Consider the following 15,496-nt stretch of genomic DNA (forward strand, 5'->3'; position numbering starts at 1 on the left):
CGTCCCGGCCCTGCCGCCCGCCCCTCGTAGGGAGCCTCTTGCGGGCTGTCCCTGATGCTGTGTGCACAGGGCCTGGAACGTGTAAACCCTAAGCGTGGGCTGCTGCTCTGAAGGGATTGAGAAACTCTGTCCCCGAAGATGCACGGGGCAAGTTTGAGTGGCACGTGATGCAGCAGAGTGGTGACACCACGACAAAGCAGCTGGGAGCCTGGGGTGTGCCGAGCCTGGAGCCCTTGTGTCGCTTGCACTCTGCAGATGGCATGACTGAGAGCAGCACCTTGTGCTCCCTTGGGCTGCAGTCCACGCCCCAGCAGTATGGCCTGGGGGAGGGAGGAGGAAAACCCAATTCTGAAACTCCTGCTCGTTTGTCCTTCAGAGAGTAGAGTTTCTTTGCTCAGAATTCATGTGGGGCTGCACTGCTGGAGTTAGGCTTATGTGGGTATGAGTAGTCATGCAGCAAAGTTAGGACCAAAATTCCTGTGTCCTGACAAGTGTGGCATTTACTCACGTTGTGTCATGGGGACTCGGGAAGTGTGGGCACTACTCTGTGCTTTGCTGGTTGTTCTCCCAAAAGCTCCTTTGGGGGTCCTGTGAGTAAGGGGAGGCAATTTGAGGGAGAAGAATGTGTGACAGATTTCTTAAAAGTGTGAATAATTCTGTAGTAAAGGCAGGTGGGCAGCCAGCCTTTTTAACAGCAGTAGAGAGATGCTCATCTGAGCTGTCTTCACTTACCTGGTTCGAGAGTTCTCCAGGCTTACCTGGCAGGGTCTTGTTTGGAAGGAGAGAAACCGGGTTTAGGGAAGTTTCTCACGTTTTGGGAAATCTCTGAGTGAGAAACGAGGCTTGTGCCAGCAAAGCTGCAGGTAGCTCTGTGCTGCCTTGTGATGCAAACATGCCTTTGTCTCCAGGTCAGATTTCTCTTAAGCCTGAACTCTGTCATTATTAGACATGCTTTTCTGGTGTAGCTTTATCAGGAAGGCCCAGAGCCACTGCTGCTCTTTGTTCTGTGAACAACTAGCCTAGGTCAGTGGTTCTTGACTTTTTTTTTATGGTTGAGCCACAGCTGCCCACCTTCTCTTCCTTCTTGTTTGTGTCATTCTTCCTGCCCCAGCTTCCCCCAGCATGGTTGCTGCTATCTGGGCACCTTGCTGGTTGGTTCCTGGTCACGCAGGTCAGGGCCAGAAACAGAATCTGAGCTTGTGGCTTTCCACCATTGTCCTGTTCTTGAGACCTCAGTACTTCTAAAACTAGTAAAGATACATTTGTGGGCAGCATTAAGGTATGGGAGTGTGGCTAGTTCTCTGAATTCATATGTAATTCCAAAGGCAGAGAGGGACCTTTCTGGGCTTCACCTTGAGCCCCACAGATCACACCTGAGCAGAGCCTCTGGGGTTAACCCAGCACCTGCTCTGCAGCTCATTTCCTTTGACTTCACACAGGCATTGTCCTCTCCGTAGCTTAATTTTGTGGTGGTGCACTGGGAATAATCCCTCCCTATTTTAGTACAGTGCTGTGAATATGAACATATAGAATGGCTTTAGGTGTTTGAATACTAAAACAGTAAGTGCCATAATTACTTTACAAAAGTTGGGACTTCTGAATACTTAAAATATCAAAAGTAAGTTTTCTTTTAAAGGTATTCAGATCTCTTTTTATCTGCCATTCCTGATTGTGGTCTGGAAAATGAGGTTTGTTTTGCTTCCAAATTGTTAACACATGTACCTATAATGAGTTTCTGATGGTAGCTTGGATCAATAAATATCCTGTTTAATAGCTAATCCTATTCATAAACAGAGTTAAAAAAGACTTAATTCCTCTTTGTGAATCCTGGCCTATTTGTGTGTCATTAATGTAAAGCCAGTTATGTCTTGGTAATGAATAGCTTGTGTATTTTTAACACACAGCCCTTAATCACATTGTTTCCTTTATGAGGAGAGCTGTGAATGGATTGAGTCCCATAGTTCACATTTGTAGTTCGCCCTGGCAGCTGGTCTATAAATAAACCTGCAGTGGCAGAGTAGGGGTTTAGGTATTTGCATTGCATGTACTGTCTTGGGTTTATTTCCTGTGTTTTAATGATGGATGACAGATGCAGTTCAAATCTTTATGGTGCCTGGAGCATGTCTGTTTTGGTCTTTTAGAAGGATAAAGGTGATGTTGGTCCCCACTGTTTGTGCAGATCAGGCTACTGCTATTAAAGTGAAGAATATTTTTCCCTGGTTTATTTTGTGTATTTGACAGCAGACTTTTGGGTAGTAGGCCTCAGCATTTGCTTTGCAACATCCATTGGTTTTCCATGGGGCCTGTTTTTGTGGATGAGTAACTAGCAGAAAGAAGGAAAAGAAATAGCCGAATGGTTATGGAACTACAGGTCTTGGGAATATAGGGAGCAGGTGTCAGTTTCCAAACTTGTGATTAAAAAGGAAAGTAATACTCGATTGCTAGGCAACAGCACTCTTTAAAATTGCCTTCACCCTAGGATGCAGGCAGGGTAGGAATGGTTTTTAGGATATGCACCACTGATAAGACCTTGGTCAGAGCTGTTGCACTGGCCTCTTGAGTGCTCAGACACAGACTTTTTCAGTGCTCCCATGGCCGTGTTAGTAGTGCAGATTCATGCAGACCATTCTTGTGAAGCCTATTGGTGTTTGTGCTATAATGAAAGAGATCCTTTTCTTGTCCAAATCTCTTTGGAGATACTGTCACCACATAAGCCTGGGTTGGCAGTGAAAGGAGAAGTCCCAGTCTTGTGTTTTGCCACCAACATTCACGTGGCCACAGGTTGAGTTGGATCAGGGAACTGATCTAGCTGAAAACTGTCTGATTTACATAAGTGCTAAAGCATAAGGGAGGTGCTGGAAATGTGTGATGGGGGGACACAGGTCTTCCTTTCTTCGTACTGTGTGCCCCGATGTTCATTCAAAGTGAGTACATAATCCTGCTCTCCTTATCTGGAAGATGCCCTTGGTTTATATCAGTTCCCTGAGGTGATCTGCTCATGTGTTTGCACACATTTGACGAAAATACTGTATGCAGCCCAATTCTGTTAGCTGGGATGAAGTTTTCCATAATTTCTCCATTCAAAACCAACTAAAAATTGCAGTAAATATAAGTTAGCTCTTTAATATCAAGAAAAAATAGTGAAGGTGATAGCTTTAGCGCTTCAAAATGGTGCAGTGGATAAATAACTTCCAGAGGTTTATAACTGGTGAGGAGTTCTTTGTTGTGCAGTATTGGAATTTGATGTCAGTCTGTTGCATTTAATGTGGTAAGACTGAAGGGCCCTTGAGAAGAGAGTGTTTACCGCAGCAGGTTATTGTGTACTCAGACTTATTCAATGAAGTAGAAATTGGGTCATTTTAGTGAATATTTGGTTGACAAATTCTTCACCCCTTTCTGAATCTTACTCTGAGCTCTTGTCTGAGGTCTGTGCTAACTTTTAACAAATATATGGAGAGGGGCCAAGTGTCTCTGTGATGCTGATTTAAAAAAATTAGTCTAACTGTGAGACAGAGCCACTGCAGCAGGGTAGGAACTGGGAGAGAGGTTTCTCTGCACAGTTCTTTATCGCTGCTTTGGTGCAGCTATGAGTGGTCAATGTTGTATCAATCTTTGTGTTAGGCCTCTCATTTGAGGATAGTGTCCATTTAAATACTGCCTTTGTCTAGCATGAACAACTTGGGAATTAATCCTGCTTGAGCAGGAGATTGGACTAGGTGACCTCCAAAAGTCTCTTCCAAGATAAATCCTTGGTCTGGGATGTATTAGTGACTAAGTACTAAGCAGTGGTGGTGTTTTGCCTGTCCCAGGGTGTTGTGGGCTGCACTCCTGTATCACTTGGGCAATACTGGCAGGGGCAATACTTCCAGGCAAGACTACTGGGAATTCTTGCAAATTTTGCTGTGCTTGAAGGTTAAAGTGTTACTCTTCCCATACACCCCTGAGCACTGAAACCTGATGACCTGGGGAGAGCCACCTTCAGAAGCATACTCGAGTCACATGCATTCCCTGTGCCTGTGCTAAGTGCAGCCTCTGAGCCTTTTTAAGGCCTACTGGTGTGAGGCAACATGTGCACTGGGAAGGAGAAAAGTGCCAGGAGCGCTGGGGCTGATGGCTGTCATCAATTTATGGAGGCTCTTTAATTTTGGCACCACCTCGGAGTGTTCGTGTGGCAGCACTGAGTGTGACAGAGTGAAGGGCCTCTGTGCCCTTTGGAGTTTAGTTATTTAGTAATTAGCCACTTCACAGAGGGGAAAACTGAGGGCAGGGGAGATCAAGGTCACAGCCACAAGACGGAGCAAGTTGGGACTGGGTCTGGTTGAGGAGCACCTGGAGACAGACCCGAACTATTGGCTGTTCGGTTCTAGAAAGGAAACTGGCATGTTATGATAGCTGAAGTTATGACTCATTCTTTGTGAACCCACTTGCACCTTTGAATGCTGTACTCCATGCCACAGATGCATTTTTCTCTTCCCTCCACCCTGAACCTTCCTGCTAATTGGAAGCATCCCCCCTGTTTACTAAGTTCCTAACAGGATGCTTCATACCAAATAATCAATCATGTGAAGTTTCTTAGCTTGTGACACATCCTAACGTGCCGAGAAATAATTCTTAGCTAAGAAAGGGGTACTGAGTCATCTGGAAAAATAAACAGTCCTTAGACATTTAATGCTCTTGATGCTTCTGCTGGTAGTTTTGTAACTTCAAACCTTCACTGCTGCCATAGGGTAGAAAAAACCAGTGACTCCACCCAGGAGTGAGTTCAGAGTTTTAGCAGCACTTTAGGACATTTTAGATGTGCCTTTAGCATATCTGGCTATGCTGGTCCTGATGTTGCTGTCCCTTTGACAGCATGTGCCTGTGCGTGCCTTGCCATGAGCCAGCAGACCTCTCCTATTGGTCTTATATAGTGGAGAGGATGAGCAGACCCATCCTCTCCAGCCACTAAGGCCACCTTGCCTGCCAGGAAAATAGAGACAGGTGACAGTAGCAGCTGGACTCCCCAAGAAGCATCCATCAAGGACACCAGAGAGGCTGACTTGCTGCTGCTTGTTTGGGTTTTGTATGGGGATCCAAATACTCAGTGTGATTCTCGAGGAAGTAGGAGCAGTATTACCTTCTGGATTTGAATTTCATATGGGGAGACAGTACACCCAAGAGCAGAACAAGACAAAGGCAGACTGTGGGCTTAAGCAAGTCAACAGAGTTGAATTTACTCAGAAATCCAAGCAGCAGCAAGGCCGAGGTATTGTACCTTGGTTGGCAGAAGAGCTCTAAATGCCCCAGGGCCTTGCTGTCATTAGGATCATGCAGCTAGGTAAAGGAACTGTGGCATAAACACAGCCTTCTTGGAGTCTCATTTCAGAGAGGGGACAGTGTGGGAAAGCTCTGAACTCATTTGGTGATCTACCCCACAGAAAAGTGGCTTTGTTTAGTAAATAAATCTAAGCTTTGGCTGTTGCTGTTCTCTTCCAAACCTGCCTGCATGACAGGCGAGATGGTTTGCCACGTCGTGTGCTTTGCTCAGGAAATGCTGCTCAAAGCTGCTGTGGTGCACATCTCTCATGCTTCTCATCTTGCTCTCAGGTAACACTCGCTCTGTAGAAAAGCTGCCAAGTAAGCAAATGCACTGGAGGAAAAAACAATGAAAGAGGGAGTGAAGATTTAGGCTGGACTTGGTTGTAATAAGAAGAGCTGTGGCATCGTCTGTCACAAGGCTCTGGTTAGTTTCTTCTCTCTAAAGAAGCTAAGCTTTGTTTTTAAAATAAAAGTCAAGAAAGTGGCTTTATGATGTATTCCTATAGTTTGGCCCAAAATTCATCTGAACTGGCAAAGAGAGATATGAGGTCAATGGATTTTTAATGTTTTCTTTAGAAAGGAGAGAAGCAAAGTCTGTGTTGGTTACACTGCCAAGGTCACAGCAGTACTGTCACATGACAGTAGTTACAGTCAGGTGGAAAGTCTTAGCTGTACCTGAGCTGGCCTGAAAGAGGACTGGCTTTAGATCTATGTTTTCTCCATTCACTTGCATCTGCCAGCATAACCACCTGGGTCACTGCTTCATAATGATGTCTGGGAAAGTGATCCAGGTTCAGATAAGCCTTTGTGACTGTGCATGCAAGCTGGTCCCCGTCAGTCTGACAGAATGAGGTTAGGGAACTGCTGTAGATGTAGTCAGGTGTAGTCAGGGTGTGGTACTCAGTCGGAGGTTACCCCTGTAACCCAACTCAGCTGCATTTGGGGGTGGTGTTTCACTCTGGGTTGAGTGAGCACTATAAAGTTACAGGGAACTGTTCCCCCAGGCAGTCTGAACAGGGCAAGATTGGCAGCAGTGACGCTGTGGTCTGCAAAGACAGCCTGCTAAACACCTTTATATGCTAAGAGGGAGCATGCCCTCACCAGCAGAGCTCTGACTTGCTTCTTGTCTGGCAAATGTTTTTTTAAAGCTCTGATGCCAGTCTGCAGAGTATCTCAGGATTTTTGCTTGGTTTTGTAGGTAACCCTGGTAGCATTTACATGTAATCTTGATGGCTTTTACTGGACACCACAGCCACTAAACTAGTTTACATCTGAAATTCTAAACCTGCTTCTTACATGATTCACAGTGCACACAGAAGGGCCCTTACCTTTGTGCATAGGAAACTGCAATGCAGTAATACTGAATCCAGCTTTGTAGTATACATGTCTGAATTACACTGCCTCCTGAAGTCAGGCAGAGGTTGTAGATCTGCTTTGTAGCATGCTGTGAGCGCTGCTACCACTCTCTGCTGTGGATTGCAGCCTTTAAATAAGTGCTGAGGCTCTGGTGTGTGATCCACATAAAGGAAAGGAAGCAAACCAAATTCCATCCATTTTCCAGAGTTCATAATTCTCTTCTTTCTTATGCAGGTTTGTTACCAGAATCCACATGGCTCTCTTGAATAGACGATTGGTTTTATCCTTAACCCATCTAAGCAGTGCGGTGCTCCAACGACAGTTCAGGTAATCTTCAGATTTTGCTTTTGTTTTCTTCAGAGCATTTCCTGTTTGAAAGAGATGCTATTAAGTAGGTCAAGCATAAGATACAGTGTTTGTAATTCAAATGAATAATATAATAAATAAACAAAAAATCTCAGAGTTGTCCCTTCACTTGAAGGTTGAAAAGTAGGCCCAAACACTACTTTTACAGATTCTTGGCAGTCTGAACTGTGCATTTTCATATGTAGGGAGGCTTTTAAGCATTTGAGAGCAATGCATGGGCCTGCAAGCAGAAGTTGAAAGTGTCTGTGTTTCTGATGGACATGCAAAAAAGCCAGCTCCTGCTGATGCAGACCCAATTACATCCTTAAAATTATTCAAGAGTTTATCATTACAGTTATTTAGAACAAAAATAATCAGAAAAATTACTTTCTCATACTTTAACAGTGTCTATTTTGTTATTTTTCTTTAGTTTCTTGTTCCAGGCCCAAGGCATTTAAAGCTTCTTAAATTTATGGACTTCATATTTTACAATACCTTGTACAAAGCTTAGAGCCTAATCCCACAATACACTCATCTCTAGCATGTAACTCTTTGAAGGATGAGGACTTCAGTTTAAAGGATGAGCATAGTAATTCCTGTGACTGTGGTCTAGAGAGGGGATTAAGACAATGCTCAGGGCTAGGTTATGTGATAGTCCCAGGAACTAACTCGAGGAGGTGACCAAGTCTTCCTGGCTTTCTCTGTAAGTGGGCTGCATGAGAGCATTGGCCAGTAGACATTTAAAACATATATAAAAGACAGCAAGACTGAGGCGAAGTCCAGTCCATAGAGATAAGCAGGACTTCAACATTCTTAATGGGGAAGCCTTTCTTTTGGGGTGGAGTTTTGCTCCAAAACCATGGCAAAGATGAAGAAAGAAGAAAAAGAAAAAGTACTCCTAGTGCAGGTACTCTGCATAGCTCTTTGCTACTTCTGTGTAGCAAAGTGTGACACTCAGTCCCATCTAGGTTTTCCCTTCTCCTTCCTGTGACAACACTTCTCCCTTTACAGCCTCCTCCCTTCTGTCTCCCCTGCTGTGCAGCCACAGACAGCAGGCAGAGGAGAGTGTGGTATACCACAGTCCCTGCCAGTGGTTGGAATGGGAGGGAGTGGCTGCTTGCAGAGGTGAGTGACTTTTGAGAGAGACAGGAAAGCAGGGGTATGCCTCTGCTGCAGAAAACAGATCTTGTAAAGGCAGCGCTTGACCTCTGGAGCAGTTAGACTAACACAAACTGACTCAGCTGGCCTTCCCTCACTGTGTGTAAAAATATCTGCTTCAACTCATGTCCATCCACACTAGGTTTGGTGCTTGTCTTCTAGGCAGCTTTGCAAATACAGGCCCTTCATCTTGCGGAAGGGATGATGGTCCCTATTAGTCTTTATTTACTGTACAAGCTTCTGCTCTGAAAAACAAGGTGAATGATTAGGTTGATTCCATATGCTGTCTCCTGAGTAGTTCAGTTGACAGCAGTTTGGCATTCCTGCAGCTCTGGCCAGCATGTTTCTATACCTTAATGCAAAGCAGTTGTTTAGCAGTAGAAAGGATTTTTCTGCTTTTCCAATGGTCTGTGTTTGGGTGTCCTTTGAAAAGAAGCAACAAATCACTTAAGTTTGAGCTCACTGAATAAAAGAATAGTGGTTTCTGTAAGGGAGTTTATTCCTGCTGTTCTCAAGCATATTCTGAGTCAGATCTAACTATTTAATATTGTGCAGTTTATTTCTGTTGTTCCTTGCTTCTGATAATCCCACAGAGCAAACAGATACAGAAGAGACTGTATCTTTCTGGATTCCTCCCACATGGGGAAGGTGATGATCTCTTAGATTCTAGTTGGTGACAGCTTAGCTCAGCCACAGCAGGTCCTCAGAGATCTTACTGAGAGCAGAATAAAATGGGAGACCCTCACAGACTTCACTGAAAAGAAGATTGGTCATAAAAGTCCTTATTGCTGGGGAATGTGTACAAGATTGAAAGAGCCTGACTTGAGTCTTAGCTTCTTGCAGGCTGTTTGTAACAGAAGCAAGCACATTTTTTTGCTTGTAAATTGAAGTTGAATCATCTGCAGTTGCTAAAGAGCCCATGAAATGCAAGCCACTCTTCACGCCATCTTTTAGTCGTGTTTCAGAGGAGAACGGTCGTTTTATGTTTGACATTTAGTGACGAGTGTGCAAAGCCCAAAGTAGCATCTGGCTTTCAAAGAGCACATTGAATGCAGTCAATGTGTCAGCCATATGGTATGTATTTATTGCTGGCGCCTTCCGAGTGGTTTGTGTAATGACAAGATTCTGTGCCGAGTTTGCCCTTTCTCCTCAAGGATTATTGAGGAGATCTGTCTCTCATTCTTTCCTGTCTTATGCTAGTACCACTGGAGCATGCCGAGCAATACAGAAACTCACCCGCGTGCGAGTGGTGGACAACAGCGCCTTGGGGAACACGTCCTACCACCGGCCACCAAAATGTATCCACGTGTATAACAAGACCGGAGTTGGCAAAGTAGGAGATAAAATCCTCCTGGCTATCAAAGGAGAAAAGAAGAAAGCTTTAATTGTAGGGCACAAGATGCCTGGCCCCACCATGACGCCTAGATTTGATTCCAACAATGTGGTACTCATAGAAGATAACGGAAATCCAATCGGGACTAGGATAAAAACCCCAATACCCTATATCCTGCGACGGAAGGAAGGCGAGTTCTCCAAAGTATTGGCCATTGCCCGCAACTTTGTGTGAAAGCTAAGAGAGTTCTTTAGCAATCCTGTTATATCCTTTCATACAGTAGATGTTATTTGGTCCTTCTTTACAAACTGATGAAACATGAAAAAGTTGAGGTTCATCAAGAGTCTCTCCTTCTATTTAAGAATTACAAGCAACTAGTTTAAATGTTGAAACAGTTTCTTTTTCTCCAAAAGAAGGTTGATTTATTTCACAGAACATCTGCAGTTTGTTTGGGAAATGGTCCTTCACCTTTACTGTTCCTGTGGTGTTAATTTGCTCTGTCATCATTAAAATGAGAACATGAAAATCCTTGTTCTGTACTGCTTATGCTCTCTTTTCCCTATTTTTGCCTTTCGCAGTTCCCCACGAGCAAGACACAAAGTTCAGTCCCTGGTCCAGTGACACTGGGGTCTACAAAATGGATTCACAAGTAATAGAGTAGGAGAGATACAAAATGAACTATTGGTGCCTTGGGGACATTCAATAAGATTAGTTTCTCTGTTTTTTCCTAAGAAAAGTATTTAGGAGGAATCAGAATCAGGAGAACATGGTGGCCTACAACTTCAGCAGCGTGTGGCTGAACAGGGCATGCAGAGCTAGGAAGGGGAGCTGAATGGGGTGGGTTTGAGATGCAGCCTGTGCTCTCCACCTGACCAACCTCTGAAAATTGTGTTCTCCAATTAATGCAAGGGCTGAGTTCAGATTGAAAGGTCCACAGAAAGAACCTTCCTTTTGTATTCCTTTTTGGGACAGTTGTCAGACATTGTCTGTGATGTTATTTGGTGAGACTGGCTGTTGTCCAGCTTCTTAAGCTCAGGTACAACAGCAGGCAAATGCTAGTGTTGCTTTCAGGGCCAGCTGTGATCCAGGAGCCAAACAACTATGTTACTGTGGAGCTGAGCAGAGAAACTTCGTGCTCATGGCCGGTAAAGGGACATTGGGGCAGAGCAGTCCTTGATAGAGCAGTGCTGGGGAAGAGGGTGCAGGGGGTGCAGTCAGCAGGAGTCTGGCCAGCTTCAGGCCATCGAGCTGACTCCTCACAGGTCTGGTGGCTGTGGTGGCTGGCTCTGCCTTGCCCTTCTCTTCTGCTGGGAAAACTCCTTACCTTGGCACTATGTTGCCCCCAGTGTGAAGATCTGAAGAGTGCAGTGCTGAGCTATTCCACACTCCACGCCAGTTACTCCTTGCAGATGTATCTGCCCCATGCTTCCCAGTGTGAAATCCACATCACTCATGGAAAAGGCAAGTCCTGGATCCCCTTGAACTCCATTATTCCAGGTAATGCACAAAAGATGATACTATAATTTCAGTGTTAACCTTTAAGTTATGGCACTGTCCCACTCAGTAAAACTTCTCTGTGAACTCAGTTCTGTGGGAAAACAGAATTATCTGTAGCACGTTCCTTGTTCGCTGTTGTCCATGGGCCAGGGAACATTGGGTCTGCTGCTCTGAGTCCTCTGAGCCCTGTGGGCATTGCCTTTAAGCCCTCAGCCTGCCTCCTCCATAGGTGTCTGCCCACTGGCATAGCAGCAGAGCAGATGCTCACCTGAAGTCAGTGTTTCCAGCCTATCTGAGTGCAGTCAACTTCCAGAACTGTCCATGCTCAGAGGAGGTGTTTATGCTACTTTTCTAAGTGGGACAGCAAACAAACTCTGCGTGCCAGTCACCACGATAAGCATGACTGGCCTCCCTCCCTTGGGTGGAGTTTGCTTCTGTGTCACAGGGGCATGGCACAGCCTGATGTCTCAGACATTATCCATTGCCTTTTTCCCTGGTTAAATTTGTTCCTGGGTCAGCATGGGATGCTCCTGGTGCTCTTTTTTATTTTTTTGGGATAAACGCTGGCACCAGCAAGGGCTGCAGGGTACTGAATCTTTCTGAGTTTGGCTAAGAGGTGGGAAAGGCAGCATTGTGCCCTACCATCAGTGGATAAATCTTCACAGCCCACTTCAGGTGTGGTTTTTAGCTTTTTCAAAGCTCATCCCAGTAGTAGACTAAAGTATTTTGAGTAGAAAAAGAGTACATGATTTTATGCATTTTTAGGGGAAGTGTTTATGCCACTCAACAGCTCTACAGTCTTGCTTTAGAAAACCTTCTACAACCTTTGAAACTCCTCCAGCCTTGATAAACACATAAACAAATACTTCTATAGTTTATTAATAAACAAATCATAAGCAAATTGAAAGGTCTGTCATGGCCTTCCTGCCTATGACAGATAGAAGGAGCTCAGCCTTCCTCAATGTAAATCCTTTTGAGAACAGAAGAAGAAGATGGCTTCCACTAGCACAGCACTGGAAAGTAGAGTTTCAAATGGCACTTGTATGGGGTATTTGTTTCTGTGCAAAGTCTGTTAGCAGAGTGGAAGTGGGGTCTATCCTAAGCTGGAATACCTCGGTCCCAGCTAGCCTGGTTTATAACACATGTAAAGGGATGCTTTACTGTGAGATTTTTGCTTGGCAATAACTCCACTTTCAAAGCATCTACCAGTAGGACCTGGGGGCCTGTAAACAATCCTTGTTTTTCTTGTCCTGATCATAAGGGCTATGAATCTCTCATGGGATGCACAGATCCTGCTGTTTGGATATTAAACAATTCACAGAATATTTGCTAATAACTTTCCAGCATTTTTCTGAGGAAGAGGTCATGGGGAGAGGGCATGAGAGGAAGTGGGCAAGACAATGCAGCATACTTGAGACTGAAATGTGAAGTGATGCTTTAGTTCTAAGTAAACTGATATGTGGAACTAAATCCTTAATCTCAGAGCTTAATAAGCAGACATGCAGACAGCTAAGCTAAGCATATCCTGTAGCGCGTCTCCTGCAGTTTTTACCTGTCTTGCCTCATGAGGAACATAACCTCAGCAGAAATCCCTGGCCTGTGCTTGGCACAGAGCCACAGCTCTGTGCTTGGCAAATTCCAGGCGCTGCCTGTGGCAGTATCTCTCTGAGGGGAAAGGGTCAGTCTTGTGGATGAGCCCTTAGCCTGCTCCCACCCGTCCCACTGACTTTGGCTCCACCAGGGCTGTGAGACAGTCAAGCCCCTGACTGTTCCAGTACTGCTCCAGTGCTGCTCTTACTGCAGAGCCTGTGCAGGCAGGGGCAGGTGGATGGGGCCTTGCCAGCAGCCCAGGCTGATGTGGGTTTTCCAGGCTCTCTCTCTTTTTCTTTGAGCAGGTCCTGCTCAAGACTCCTCAGTTCCAGATTCTCTCTTTTGTTTAGGCCTAGGGGATGATAACCATTTGCTCTCAACTTCCAGGCTACCCTCTGCTCTTCTCCAGATGTGCCCGTGCTGCCTTCTGAGCAGTGAGGCAGTGATGCAGCTGCTGGGTTTCCTGGGCTTTGGCTTGTGGCATCCTTCTTTGGGATCTGCCTGAAGCCCAAATAGGAGGTTTTTCCTTGTGCATCCATCCTACCAGGAAAGCAGATGTGATTTCCTCTGCATAGCAGTTCTTCCTGCAGGTCCTTTTATTAAAGGATGGCTGCAGGCAGGTGGGATGGTTCCCTCAGAAGAGGGAAAACAAACCAAAACAATACCTGTCTCAGCTGCTGCCAGAATGTCATTCTCTCCCCTGTTCCCTGTTTATGTTTATTATTCTGCCATTAACATGATTTTATATGTTAAATGGAAACATTTCTCTGTGTGAGACAGGGTTAGGGGGAATTCCCTCATCTGAGCAGCCTCTGGGGGAGCTGCCACCCACTGCAGAGGGATGGGGAAGCCAAAGGCAGAGTCCTCCTAGGCTCTTCTTGCCCCACTGCAAATGTGCCTCCCTGGTCAGCTTTGACTGGGTCCCTGGGTTAGTGTCTATTCGGATATGGGGTTTGCATCAGCTGAAGCTCCCCAGAGGGTGCCTGTTCATCTGGTGATGGTGGGGACTTTGTGTCCAGACATTCTTCCATGGGGGTTGGGGAAGAGGGATCTTTTCTTAGAGCATCCTGCATGGGTAGGGAGAGATAGCCTTTGGGGACATGCTTGCCCAGAAAAGAGTTGTGATGAGGCTCTCTGGTGAGGACTGGGGTCTGGAAAGAGACAGGCAAGCACTGGGGATTAACTGGCTGTGAGAAGGGGTGTCCCTGAAAGGAAGTGGGTGAGACAGATTATCGTGGAAGGATGCAGCAGGGAGCTGATGTCTTCCATCTGCTTGGAGACCATGACTGGGAGACAGGCAGCCCTGTCTCATGGCCCTGTGCCAGCTGTGTGGATCGACCCCACAGCTGGGGGAGGCAACCAGTGACTTTGGGGGCTGGGAAAAAGGGGAGATAGCTGAAACCCCAGCCGAAGTGGGGGTGATGCAGCCAGAAACAGGGCTTTGGTTTAAAGCGAGCATCACTGGGTTGGCAACGGCGAGGGCGGCGAGCTGCACATCCCAGAACAGGAGGCTAGATGGCAATGTGGGTGTGATGGTGTACCCAGCAGCCTGCCCTCATGGCCCCCGCCGCTCGGTGGGCCCCTAAGCCTGACTGACGCGCCGAGACAAAATCTCCCTTCGTCAGCATGTTCCCCAGCCTCCGACCCACAGCAGGGCAGCGGAGCCACGGCTGGAGAGGAGGAAGATGGAGACTTTGGGGTGTCTGAGCCTGACCTCATCCCTTGGGAAAGCCAGGGGCTCTGACTGAGGTTGAACCTTGTCTCTGGAGGGTTGTTGAGCTACCGGCAGTGTCAGGGTCACATCTGGGTCACTGTTTTAGTGAGGGTAAGCTGGGCTAGGAAAATTACTGGTAAGATGGGTCTGCAAGCAGCACTGTGACTCCTATGGGGCTGGTAGCTGCCTGTGTTGGGCAGAGGAGGGACATGATACCCTGCCCAGCTGGCTCATGGATTGCTGCAAAACAGGGGGGAGAGATGGGCAGCAGGGAGGCACAGCCTGGCTCTCCTGGGAGCCCCGAGCTGGGCCACTCTTCTGATGCAAAGCAACCCCTCAAAATGCATTGTCACCCCTTGCCAGGGCCTTTCACCTAGAGCAGATGCCAAATCCCCTTCCCTGAGGGAAAGGCATGCCAAGCCTCAGGTATGCAGGCTGAGCAGCATTTTCCAGCTGCTAACAGAGGCAGCAGCAGGACCCTGCCAAGCCCTTCTGATAGACAACTGAGGGCTGTCATTTTTTTAGCTGTCTGCTTCTCATCTGGACTTGGCTGTGCTGTTTAGGATCAGCATGAACCAGGGAGAGCAAAGAGGACAGGGAAACAGCTGGACCTGGGGTCTTACTTGTTTATATCTTGCAGCTACTGTTCAAGATAGACAAGGGCAGGGGAGGAGTGTCCATCAGGGAGACTGTATGGGCTAGACACTTGTACCGGGAAACCCAGAGGGGCTAGAGGGGGCAAAGAGCTGCTAGTGAGGGAACGGGGCTGGGTCTGGCACCACTGCCAGGGCAGAGCCCCAAGGTTGAAACTTGTGCAGTCGCTGCTCAAAGGGCTCTCCCCTGTGTAAGTCAGCACTGACTGCAGCCTTGTCAACTTGTTTTCTGAGTAGTTTCTCCCATTCTCCAACATAAGAAATGGGGAGGTGAATGACACTGAATCGAGTCTTAATGCTGTTGCAGTGGTGAAGCCTCAAGTGAGCATGCTGGGCTGGTCAGCTTATCTCAGAAGCTGTCAGGGGTAGAGGATGGAAATTTTCCTAGGCTTGTTGCAGATAGACCCTCTAACAAAAAAATAGAATTGGAAAGCTCAGGAGTGTCTAGCCTGGAGAGAAGGAAGAGTAATGAGGGCTCATGACAGAAGGATGAAAAGAAGGATGGGGAGAAAGGACATCAGGCACATCCATTCACCCTCTCTGAGAGTGCAA

At 46.5% G+C, this 15,496-nt stretch overlaps 1 protein-coding gene across 1 annotated transcript; it reads left to right on the plus strand.

Annotated features, from left to right (window-relative positions):
- The first annotated feature begins 4,787 nt into the window (after positions 1-4,787).
- MRPL14 (mitochondrial ribosomal protein L14) lies at positions 4,788-10,018 on the plus strand. The gene is made up of 3 exons (XM_008932786.3): positions 4,788-5,722; positions 6,889-6,981; positions 9,358-10,018. The coding sequence occupies exons 2-3, from the start codon at positions 6,908-6,910 to the stop codon at positions 9,722-9,724; spliced, it is 441 nt and encodes a 146-aa protein (XP_008931034.1). The 5' UTR covers positions 4,788-5,722; positions 6,889-6,907; the 3' UTR covers positions 9,725-10,018.
- The last annotated feature ends 5,478 nt before the right edge of the window (positions 10,019-15,496 follow it).

Source organism: Manacus vitellinus, unplaced genomic scaffold (assembly GCF_001715985.3).
Source record: "Manacus vitellinus isolate BGI_N305 unplaced genomic scaffold, ASM171598v3 scaffold_8_pilon, whole genome shotgun sequence".
NCBI lineage: Eukaryota > Metazoa > Chordata > Aves > Passeriformes > Pipridae > Manacus > Manacus vitellinus.

Bases quoted from the DNA above. Each gene is read 5' to 3' on its own strand.
- MRPL14 (XM_008932786.3), top strand. From the start codon at position 6,908: ATGGCTCTCTTGAATAGACGATTGGTTTTATCCTTAACCCATCTAAGC. The intron at 6,982-9,357 runs GTAATCTTCAGA...GTCTTATGCTAG, and splicing joins GTGCTCCAACGACAGTTCAG to TACCACTGGAGCATGCCGAG.